The 12348-nt window shown below is 37.7% G+C and overlaps 2 protein-coding genes across 2 annotated transcripts in view; one reads left to right on the top strand and one right to left on the bottom strand.

The window, feature by feature from the left end:
- The window catches only part of LOC127876766 (uncharacterized), a 332105-nt gene that overhangs the window by 239399 nt on the left and 80358 nt on the right, over positions 1-12348 (top strand). The gene's annotated exons all lie outside the window — the stretch shown is intronic.
- LOC127876758 (centriole and centriolar satellite protein ofd1-like) overlaps positions 1-12348 on the bottom strand; it is a 40354-nt gene that overhangs the window by 9363 nt on the left and 18643 nt on the right. The window contains 8 exon segments of the mRNA XM_052422207.1: positions 3311-3433; positions 3773-3878; positions 4584-4872; positions 5291-5339; positions 6292-6403; positions 7320-7447; positions 7804-7847; positions 12030-12097. Of these exon segments, the coding sequence (XP_052278167.1) occupies positions 3311-3433; positions 3773-3878; positions 4584-4872; positions 5291-5339; positions 6292-6403; positions 7320-7447; positions 7804-7847; positions 12030-12097 (919 nt within the window).

Raw genomic sequence — 12348 nt, 5'->3', positions numbered from 1 at the left:
CGATAGGAGTCATCTGCGAGTCATGATCAATGTACCTATGAAGTTTCATGATCGTTGCCATTAGTGTTGTTGAGTTATCATCCGGAAACCATTTTACTATATCAGGTCACCGTGACCTTGACCTTTGATATAGTGATCTGAAAAGCAATAGGGTCAACTGCGAGTCATGATCAATCTACCTATCAAGTTTCATGATCCTAGGCATAAGCGTTCTTGAGTTATCATCCGGAAACCATTTTACTATTTCGGGTCACCATGACCTTTACCTTTGACCTAGCGACCTCAAAATCAATAGGGGTCATCTGCGAGTCATGATCAATGTACCTATGAAGTTTCATGATCGTAGCCATTAGTGTTCTTGAGTTATCATCCGGAAACCATTTTACTATATCAGGTCACTGTGACCTTGACCTTTGATATAGTGATCTGAAAAGCAATAGGGGTCAACTGCGAGTCATGATCAATCTACTTATCAAGTAACATGATCCTAGGCATAAGCGTTCTTGAGTTATCATCCGGAAACCATTTTACTATTTCGGGTCACCGTGACCTTGACCTTTGACCTAGTGACCTGAAAATCAATAGGGGTCATCTGCGAGTCATGATCAATGTACCTATGAAGTTTCATGATCCTAGCCATAAGCGTTCTTGAGTTATCATCCGGAAACCATTTTACTATTTCGGGTCACTGTGACCTTGACCTTTGACCTAGTGACCTGAAAATCAATAGGGGTTATCTGCGAGTCATGATCAATCTACCTATCAAGTTTCATAATCCAAGGCCTAAGCCTTCTTGAGTTATCATCCGGAAACCATTTTACTATTTCGGGTCACTGTGACCTTGACCTTTGACCTAGTGACCTGAAAATCAATAGGGCTCATCTGCGAGTCATGATCAATCTACCTATCAAGTTTCATGATCCTAGGCCTAAGCGTTCTTGAGTTATCATCCGGAAACCATTTCACTATTTCGGGTCACCGTGACCTTGACCTTTGACCTAGTGACCTCAAAATCAATAGGGGTCATCTGCGAGTCATGATCAATGTACCTATGAAGTTTCATGATCCTAGGCCCAAGCGTTCTTGAGTTATCATCCGGAAATCACCTGGTGGACGGACCGACAGACCGACATACCGACAGACATGTGCAAAGCAATATACCCCCTCTTCTTTGAAGGGGGGCATAAAAATCAACATAGAAGCATAAAGTGTCGTCCCTGATTAGCCTGTGTGGAATTTACAGGCTAATCTGGTACAACACTTAACTCAATGCATAGACCACATTTTGCCAGAGGGAGGTTTGTTAATGGTATACAGTAAAACAGTGGTATTCCTACCAGTGCTGACATCCCCGTCTGTTTATGGTATACAGTAAAACAGTGGTATTTCTACCAGTGCTGATATCCCCGTCTGTTAATGGTATACAGTAAAACAGTGGTATTCCTACCAGTGCTGACATCCCCGTCTGTTTATGGTATACAGTAAAACAGTGGTATTCCTACCAGTGCTTACATCCCCGTCTGTTAATGGTATACAGTAAAACAGTGGTATTCCTACCAGTGCTGACATTCCCGTCTGTTTATGGTATACAGTAAAACAGTGGTATTCCTACCAGTGCTGACATCCCTGTCTGTTTATGGTATACAGTAAAACAGTGGTATTCCTACCAGTGCTGACATCCCCGTCTGTTTATGGTATACAGTAAAACAGTGGTATTCCTATCAGTGCTGACATCCCCGTCTGTTTATGGTATACAGTAAAACAGTGGTATTCCTACCAGTGCTTACATCCCCGTCTGTTAATGGTATACAGTAAAACAGTGGTATTCCTACCAGTGCTGACATCCCGTCTGTTAATGGTATACAGTAAAACAGTGGTATTCTTACCAGTGCTGACATCCCGTCTGTTAATGGTATACAGTAAAACAGTGGTATTCCTACCAGTGCTGACATCCCCATCTGTTAATGGTATACAGTAAAACAGTGGTATTCCTACCAGTGCTGACATTCCCGTCTGTTAATGGTATACAGTAAAACAGTGGTATTCCTACCAGTGCTGACATCCCCGTCTGTTAATGGTATACAGTAAAACAGTGGTATTCCTACCAGTACTGACATCCCCGTCTATTAATGGTATACAGTAAAACAGTGGTATTCCTACCAGTGCTGACATCCCCATCTGTTAATGGTATACAGTAAAACAGTGGTATTCCTACCAGTACTGACATCCCGTCTGTTAATGGTATACAGTAAAACAGTGGTATTCCTACCAGTGCTGACATCCCCGTCTGTTAATGGTATACAGTAAAACAGTGGTATTCCTACCAGTACTGACATCCCCGTCTATTAATGGTATACAGTAAAACAGTGGTATTCCTACCAGTGCTGACATCCCGTCTGTTAATGGTATACAGTAAAACAGTGGTATTCCTACCAGTGCTGACATCCCCGTTTATTACCTGATGTCTTATATAAATGAAAATTAATTATTTTTTGCTATTTCCTCGTCGAAAAAGAAATTTGCAATGTTTTAAACTGTTACCGGTGAATATCAAACTGTTGACCTGTCAACAGCTTGAACTGTTGCCCGCTGAAATAATGACGTCATTTCGTCGAAAAAATGACGTCATTTTACAGTTAAACAGTCAAAATTATTTATTTTATAGATTACTGTTGTGCGTAAATAAAAAGTTAGTTTGCTGTTATTTCTATGTTGGAAATTTGATCAGGTAATAAAACACTTATTTCATGGATGCTTGGTGAACAGTCAAAACTGTTGTCCCTCGGTATCAGGGCTGACATTTGGAACTGTTGCCCTCGGCCGAAATAAGTGTATACTGTTAATGGTATACAGTAAAACAGTGGTATTCCTACCAGTACTGACATCCCGTCTGTTAATGGTATACAGTAAAACAGTGGTATTCCTACCGGTGCTGACATCCCCGTCTGTAAATGGTATACAGTAAAACAGTGGTATTCCTACCGGTGCTGACATCCCTGTCTGTTAATGGTATACAGTAAAACAGTGGTATTCCTACCAGTACTGACATCCCCGTCTGTAAATGGTATACAGTAAAACAGTGGTATTTCTACCAGTGCTGATATCCCCGTCTGTTAATGGTATACAGTAAAACAGTGGTATTCCTACCAGTACTGACATCCCGTCTGTTAATGGTATACAGTAAAACAGTGGTATTCCTACCAGTGCTGACATCCCGTCTGTTAATGGTATACAGTAAAACAGTGGTATTCCTACCAGTGCTGACATCCCCGTCTGTTAATGGTATACAGTAAAACAGTGGTATTCCTACCAGTGCTGACATCCCCGTCTGCTGCAGATGTTGTCTGCGGCTGGTGGTAGGGGGTGGAAGACAGCGGGCGGGCGGCGGCTATAGGACTGGCTGGGGGGCTTGGCATGTGGTGACCTTTGATCCCTGCAATATGAATTTTACACAGGCTTATATTTCAGAAGTAAATAATGTTTGTTTGCTTCTACATTTATCATGGTGCTTTTTTGGGTTCTGTCACATTATTGCTTTATCCTTTTGAGATGTGTGTTTGTGTCTGAAATAAATAGTGTAATATTAGTCTCTAACAACATATGTTTTATTAAAGTTAAACATGTATATCAAACAAAAGCTTTTCCCATGTAGTACATACATGAATGCTTACATTTTTTATATCTTATTTTTGCCGGGTGGGGTGAACACCATCACATGATTTCTAATTGATAGATTTCCTAAATGCTGGCCGGGTACGATACATATGCTCACCTGATTTCTCATTGAGAGATTTCCTGAATGCTGGCCGGGTAGGGTCTGGTACTGAGGAAGGGTTGGTGAGCTGGTAGTGAAATTCCACATAAGCCTTCTCCAAGTTCTAGAAAAAAACAATCGAATTTGCAAAAATGTATTACCACAGTACCTGATGAGTTACAAGTAGACCCTCTAATATGAAAATGATTCAATTTGCAAAATTATTTAAAGGTTTCTATTTAAGGGATACTCACAACTACTTATTTTATGGTTTTATGGAAATAATATCAACAATAACAAGATGATGTGTTCTATAAACACATGTGCCCCTAGTAAAAGCTTTGATAATTTAGAATCATGGGCGATTGGAATATGTATAAGTGAAAATGTAAGTCAAAAGGGTCAAAATTAAGTCAAGTAATATGGGTGTGATGACAGCATTCATAGAGTACATCCATGCAAGTATCAAAGCTTTGAAGAAAGAATAATTGATGTTTTAAGAAAAATGTTATTTAAGATTAATATTGCACGAACAGAAGAATCAACGAACAAACAAACAAGCAGATCACTATTTTCCTCCAGGCCTCTGTAGATGCTGGGCACATAAAGAACCATTTTTGAATGAAAACTTTTATACTCAGTTTAATATCCAGTAGGGATAAAGATATAAGCAGAATAATATCCAGGAAGGGATAAAGATATAAGCAGAAAACTTTTATTGCATTATTATTGAAAATATAAATAACTTCACAATACACTTCATTGAAAGTTTTAGATTAAAATAACTGTATTAAACGATATAATTTGTTAAGCATAATTTACTACCAACCTGGGCTTCTTTCTCCAAGCTCTTCAGTCTATATTTGGTTTCAGCAACAATGTCTGCAGACTGGTTGGAATTTTCCTCTGCATCTGAGGTGAAATCTGTCGAGACTTTTGGAGTACTTAAATCATCTATGTCAACATCATTATACACATCATCTCTGTCCACCCTGGGACTTCTGCTGCGACCTTTGTGGGCTGACCTTCGACCTCCTATTTTAAGGTCAAGGTCACTTTCATTGTCACTTATAGCAGACTTCTTTCCTGAACGGTGAGAGAGGTTGAATGAAACCAGCCTGAAAGGAAATTTTTAACTAAGTTTGATTGATTACATATATTTATTATATGTCGCCGGATGGTGAAATGTGTACAGCCAGTCCAGGACCTCCCACTTATAAGGTGAGTGCTCTACCGAGTGAGCTAACCAAGCTGCTTACACACCTAATCCCCAATCCCGACTAAGTTCCGTGATATACATATATAAATGTTCACAGTATGGGTGATATAACATATAAACATATTACTTGCTGACAAACATAAGTGAAAATGTACAGCATGAAAGCCACACATAAAAGTAGCCCACAAAACCACATTTGTGCCTATTATCAGTGTTTCATATGATCAGCTTTGTACAAACTAAAACACCAACAGTCCCATCAGGTATATTTTGCACCAATGTTTCTCTAAAATGATAAGCATGGTGTAGACTTTTACCTGGATACGTCACCATCCTGTGGTTTTCTGTATACTTCATTGTGTAAGGCTGAAAGAACCATAGTAAAGAATATGTATATTATAGGTTTCATATTTTTATTACCATATTAACTGTTTATCTTTTATATTTCATTTACAATATTACCAATACAAATTTCACTTTATTCCCTTCCTTACAACTGTCATTTTAAAAGTTACTTAGGACAAGTGACATTATTTAACATTTACACAAACCTAACAAATACTTAAATGTGTTTGTGCCAAAAAGGAATGAGTCTGAAATAAACACAGGATTACTTTTCACACAGAAATATGCTGTAGTAAGCCAATTCCGTTTAAACAAGTAAATTCGTTAAAATGATATCCCCCATCCACCAAACAAACTTTGTTGATAGAACGTTGCAAATGCCATGATATACAGTAGAATCATTAAGTGTAGGGTAATAATTAATAGGTAATAATTATGTGTAGGGTAATTGTTTTTATGAATTGTAATTCTCCTCATTGATATCTACACGCCCATGAAGTTTCATGTTGAAATCATGTAGCGTATTTGAGATAAAGTCATCAAAAGTAACATCATACAAAACAAGAAAGGGCAACAACTCTTAGTTAAGAACGTGCAGGGTAATGGTTCTTGTGCGTGGCGCTTCTCATCGTTAATATCAATACACCCACGACGTTTCATGTTGAAATCTTGCATGGAATTTGAGATATAGCCCTGAACAATTCATCATAAAAAACACAACAAAGGGCAATAAATCTTATCAAAGAAAGCGTAGGGTTATGGTTCTTGTGCATGGCAATTCTCCTCATTGATATCTATACACCTATGAAGTTTCATATAGACATCTTATATTGTTTCTGAGATATAGCCCTCAAATGTTTTGTGACAGACGGACGGACAGATGATGGACGGACAGGTCCAATTCTATATCCCTTCTTCTTTGGCTGGGAATAATAACTATGTGGTGTTATTTCCAAATGATTAAACATGGCACCTTTCTGTGTGTAGGTGAGTGTTTGCTTCAAGTCATCCAGTTGCTGGTTAAGGTCTTTCACCTGAAGTGATTGTGCCTCAAACTGACGCACTAGTGGATCAGACCCACCTACCTGAAAATTGCATTACATACATGTAGGTACACAGACTCATGTCCAAATAAATATCAAGAAATAAGTTGCTGTTTCAATTGCATGGCTAAATTGCAAACACATGTGTACTATGACCGAAGGAAAAACTGGGCTCAAAGCTAAATTTAGTAGTTCTTTGTGGTTTTTTGAAGGCTCTTCGCAAAAACTTCTTACATTAACATTTCCTAATAATTCAAATATTTGGAACTTGCTATTATTTCCTTAGTTGTTCATCATTTTTAACAAAAGTAAGGACTAACTAAGAATTGTGTTTACAATTTGTGTGATAACCAGCCATGCACACAACTTCTTAGAAAATAAATCAAGGATCCATGTGCATGTAACAGTTGTCTCTCAACCATCCTCACTGCGCACACACAATTTTGTATATCTTTTGCTGTGACCCCTGTGCCCCCCCCCCCCCACTGCACACACACAATGTTCTATATCTCCTGGTGTGACCCCTGTGTCCCCCCACTCACTGCACACACCAAATATTGATTATCTCCTGGTTATACCCCTGTGTTCCCCCCACGCAGCACACACCCAATGTTGTGTATCTCCTGATGTGACCCCTGTGTCCCCCAACTCGCTGCAAATACCTAATTTTGTATATCTCCTGGTGTGACACCTGTGTCCCCCCCCCCCCACTCAATGCACGCGCCTAATTCTGGTATATCTCCTGCAGTGACCCCTGTGTCCCCCGAATCACTGCACACACCAAATATTGTATATCTCCTGAGGTGACCCCTGTGCCCTCCCCCCTCCACTCACTTCACACACACCTGATGTTGTTATATCTCCTGGTGTGACCAATGTGCCCCCCTCTCACTGCACAAACTGTTGCATATCGCCTGATGTGACCCCTATAACCCTCCCCCTTTCTCAATGCACATACTGTTTCATATCTCCTGCTATGGCCCCTCTGCTCCCTGTAGGACTCCCTCTCCCAGCCGGACTCCCGTCTCTCCTGGTACTCAGGCATCGAGGTCGGGTGACGAAGCTCTCTCAGCAGCTCTTCCTGCCCTGAACACGTGCAGTGGAGCATAACATTGCAGTAGCAATTTCATAATGAACAACAGATAATAATTGTTTATAATCCAATATACAATGATATTGATTTCTTAGCTCCAAAAGCAGTAAATATTGCTCTGAACAAACAGACAAACAAATAAAACTGTATGCAAACTGATCAAACCAAAAAACTACCCGACAATTACTCCAAAATACTATCTCTCAAACCTTGTTTGCAGGGTTATGATTAATATTGCAAAAAATTGAAAATTACATTTAAAAAAAAAAGGTCACAGAATAAGAGTTCACTTGTAAAATGATTCATTTATTTTGTTATCAGTTAAGCAGCCTTCTTATTAATTACTTACTTATTCTCTCTCGCTCATTCAACTGCATTATCTCAGCCATGCGTCTGCAGTGAAAAATGTAAAATATAGTGTTCACAAAACAGTGCTTACCTAAATGCATATAGCAAATTAAATAAAATGAACAGATTAAGCTGAACTTTGAGGTTGAAGCAAGCTCACTAATGACTTCATATGCTGTTTGACATATTTTTTTAGACAAATGTTAAGTCTATTTTCTATATACTTATCTTTAAAAAAAAGGCAAACAAAGTCTATATTCTACATACTTATCTTTTAAATAAGGTCAACATGTTTGCATTTTGTGGGAAAATGACCCATACATAAATCACTTTAGCATTCTTTTTTTAATTTGACAAAGAAAGTATTGATATGTAAGCAATATAGGGCAATCTGTGCTTGTATCTCTTTAAGGCTTTTTCACATAAAGAGTTAAAACAAGAGGGCCAAGATGGCCCTAGTTCGCTCACCTGAGAGGAGTCGGTTCATTCAATCTTTACCTAATGTCAAACTTGACCTAGATATTGACCAGACATCCTGGTCAAGTTTCATCATTATTGAACCAAAACTCTGGCGTAGGGAGTGTTTTTGTTTTTGTAAGATTTGAAATGGTGACCTATCATCAAACTTGACTGAGATCTTCCAGCAACTTTGATAAAGAATGCTTGAGAAATGTGAATGCTAGAGTGTTTACAAACCAAATGTGGATGGACGGATAGCAGACAAAGACTAGTCCTAAAACCTCACCTGAGCAATCAGGTGCGCTTAAAAGTGTGTTTCATCGATCTGAGCCATTTTCCAACTTGTCCAAGAAATCAATAAAACCAATGTATTGACTTAGTTTCACGATGATTAGGCAAAATATGTGACTTCCATAGTGTTCAATCACAAGGTTTCTCTCTATATAGTCACATAAGGAAAACTGCCCCACCCCCCTGGCAGCCATGTTTATTGCAAACTCATCTGAGGTATATATAAAAGCAATCTTTTCACCAAGTTTCATGATGATTGGGCAAAAAATGTGACTTCTAGAGTGTTCACAAGCTTTTTTTTATTATATAAATATAAGAAAACTGCCCCCCCCCCCGGCAGCCATGTAATTCAATTGACCGGAACCATTTTTCAACTCAACTTTCGTATCAAGGAAACAATTGTTCTGACCAAATTTCATGAAAATTGGGCAAAAAATGTGACTTCTAGAGTGTTCACATGTTTTCACTGCCCACTGGCGGCCATGTTTTTTCACCGATCTGGACCATTTTCGAACTTGTCTGACATATCAATAAAACCAATATCTGATTTACTTTCATGGTGATTGGGCCGAAATTGTGACTTCTAGAGTGTTTACAAGGTTTCTCTATAGCCATATAAGGAAAACTGCCCCACCCACTGGCGGCCATGTTTTTCAACAGACTGGAACCACTTTTAAACTCAACCAATATATCATTAAGACAGACATTTAGACAAAGTTACATGAAGATTGGGCATTAAATGTGACTTCTACAGTGTTTACAAGCTTTTTTTTTTGACCTAGTGACCTAGTTTTTGACCCAGCATGACCCAGTTTCGAACTCGATCCAGATATCATTGGGACAAATCTTCTGACCCAGTTTAATGAAGATCGGACAATAAATGTGGCCTCTAGAGTGTTTACGAACAAATGTGGATGGACGGATGACGCACGGACAAACGACGGACAAAGACCGGTCACAAAAGCTCCCCAGAGCAATCAGTTGAGCTAAAAAACCATCCAACCTCGAATAACAATTAACACATAAATGATACACAAATCTGCACTGTATTATTATGAAAACATTAATAATCAAAGGGGAGTAAGTACTGTAAACTTAAATGCAATATTTAGAAGAGTTGTTTCGCATGTTACATGAACTTAGTTCATGATTGTTTAACAAGCCTTTTTCTATATAAATACAGTCAATCTTGTGGATGCGACCACTTGTTTTACTAGAAAGCGACCTTTGTCTTATGCGACCATTTTGAAATCCCACGGAGCTTTTTCACTATATAATGATATTGTATAAAGCGACTTGTGTCTTACGCGACCAGCGACCGCTAATTTTTGTGTATTTTGATGTCCGAATCTTGAATAAAGCGACCACTAGGAGGTAAAAGTGGTTAATCTATTGATCTTTCAGGGAAAAATCCTTGTTAATTGTTTATCTAAGCCGATAAGATGTACTGTTTCACCTCTGCTTTGTTTTCACACCAACCATTATGATTATGCTTTGTCTCGTTGACCGGTTCTGACCGGTATTGTTGTAGACTGCGTATCAATTTATTGAGTTGAATAATAGGGGAACGTATTACGCACAGTCTACAGCTTAAATAGTTTACTATGTGGAACGTTAAGAGACAACGCCGATTTTTCTCGAGTATAGATAACAGGTGCAGAAACAATGCACTGTACACGACAAACATTTTCTGAGAAGTGCGGAAAATAAACTGTAAATCGGCAACATCTGTCAAAATCCGTACATTACCAATTTGTAATTATGCTAATTAGTAGATATTTGCTAGCCAATCACATTGTTATTTACTTAATAAATTTTCCAATTAGGTCTGTTTGTTTGTTTTCAATTTACGTGTTTTAATTTTTTCAGCTCATTATGTATCATATTCGAGTCAGATTTCCTTAAGCGTACATGCAGAAATTAAAATATCAAAACGAAAAGTGTTAATGTTGAATGAGAAAATTCGGGTTTTTAAAATTGTCAAAGAGTAAAAGTGCACGTGAAATCGCAGATGAGTTTGGAGTCGGTAAAACTCAAATTCAGAACATTCTTAAGAGTAAAGCCGAGGTGCTTGAAGTGGAAAATAATGTGTCAGGTGAAGAAAATGCGAAAAATATTTCCTTGTCTATGTTGTTTTTGCAAATAAATATGTACACACAATTCATTTATAATAATTGATAATTTATAAAAAGTGAAAAAATAAAACACATTATAAGTAAAATATTGTTTATGTATTGTGTGTATATTCATTTCATTATAAAAGTTAAAATCATTGTTGACAAAAGAGATTATCCTTTATATAGATTAAAATTGAGGATAAGCATTCTTCCAGAATGGCCTTTTTTATTTAAAGACCATTTTATTAAGAGACCGATTTTGATTACTCCCTTGAGTGGTCTCTTAATACAAGATTGACTGTATAAGGAAAACTGCCCTGTCCCCCTGGCAACCATGTTTTTCAACAGACTAGAACCATTTTCAAACTTAACTCACGTATCTAGGAAACAGAAGTTCTGACAAAATTTCACGAAAATTGGGCCAAAAATGTGACTTCTAGAGTGTTGACATGTTTTCACTATATACATATAGAGAAAAATGCCCCGCCCACCGGAAGCCATGTTTTTTCACCGATCTGGACCATTTTTTAACTCGTCGAGAAATCAATAAAAAATGTTTTGACCAACTTTCAAGATGATTTGGCAAAAATTGTGACTTCCAGAGTGTTTACAAGGTTTCTCTATAGCCGTATAAGGAAAACTGCCCCGCCCACTGGCGGCCATGTTTTTCAACGGACCAGAACCACTTTTGAACGCAACCAAAATATCATTAAGACAAACATTTTGACAAAGTTACATGAAGATTGGGCATGAAATGTGACTTCTACAGTGTTTATAAGTTTTTTCTTTTTTTTGACCTAGTGATCTAGTTTTTGACCCGGCACGACCCAGTTCGAACTCGACCGAGATTTCATTGGGACGAAGCTTTTATCAAGTTTCATGAAGATTGGACAATAAATGTGGCCTCTAGAGTGTTTATGAACAAATGTTAACGGACGGACGGACGTACGACGGACAAAGACCGGTCACAAAAGCTCACCTGAGCAATCAGGTGAGCTAAAAACACAAACAGTAATGTGTGTGACAGCCATTGTTGGGCTTGAAAACTATGATGACTTGTTATACATAACATGTGAAGGAGTTAAGTCAGAAAGTAATCCAAACTTTGACAAAATATGGAAACTGGATTTGTAAGGACTATCACTTCCAAAGCATGAAATCTGTTGATTCAATATAAACATATACACACAATTTAGAAGTCAAAAGCTTAAAATCAAGCTTTTGTTTGAAATTTTCCAGGCCTATGTGTAAACTTCTATTAAAGTTTGATCGAAATAAAAAAAGTCCAGATCTACTGCTTAAGATTAACCACTATATTTTAAATAAAGTAGTCACTTAACACGAAAAATAATATTCTTACGTTTTTAAGTTCTCAATTTCATTCCTGTATGTGATGTTTTGCTCTTTAATTGTGGCATAATCACACATCTGCAAAGAAACATGCACAAGTAAATGACAAGATGAATCTTAAATTACTGTAACAAACATAAAAGTTTGCTTGTTATTACTTGTTTATTGAGAATATAATCCTTATAACACATTTATTCAGTTACAGTTTGAATAATTGCAAAAGTTCAATATGGGCATTTCTGTCCATGCTTTACAAGTGGATAAGGGATTTTCCAAAACTCTTCCTAGGCTTTTGTTTAGATTTTTTCTATTGATCTCAAATCACAAAA

This window comes from Dreissena polymorpha, chromosome 4 (assembly GCF_020536995.1).
Source record: "Dreissena polymorpha isolate Duluth1 chromosome 4, UMN_Dpol_1.0, whole genome shotgun sequence".
Lineage (NCBI taxonomy): Eukaryota > Metazoa > Mollusca > Bivalvia > Myida > Dreissenidae > Dreissena > Dreissena polymorpha.
Note: the sequence above shows the minus strand (reverse complement) of the source record. Positions and strands in the feature narration are given on the sequence as shown.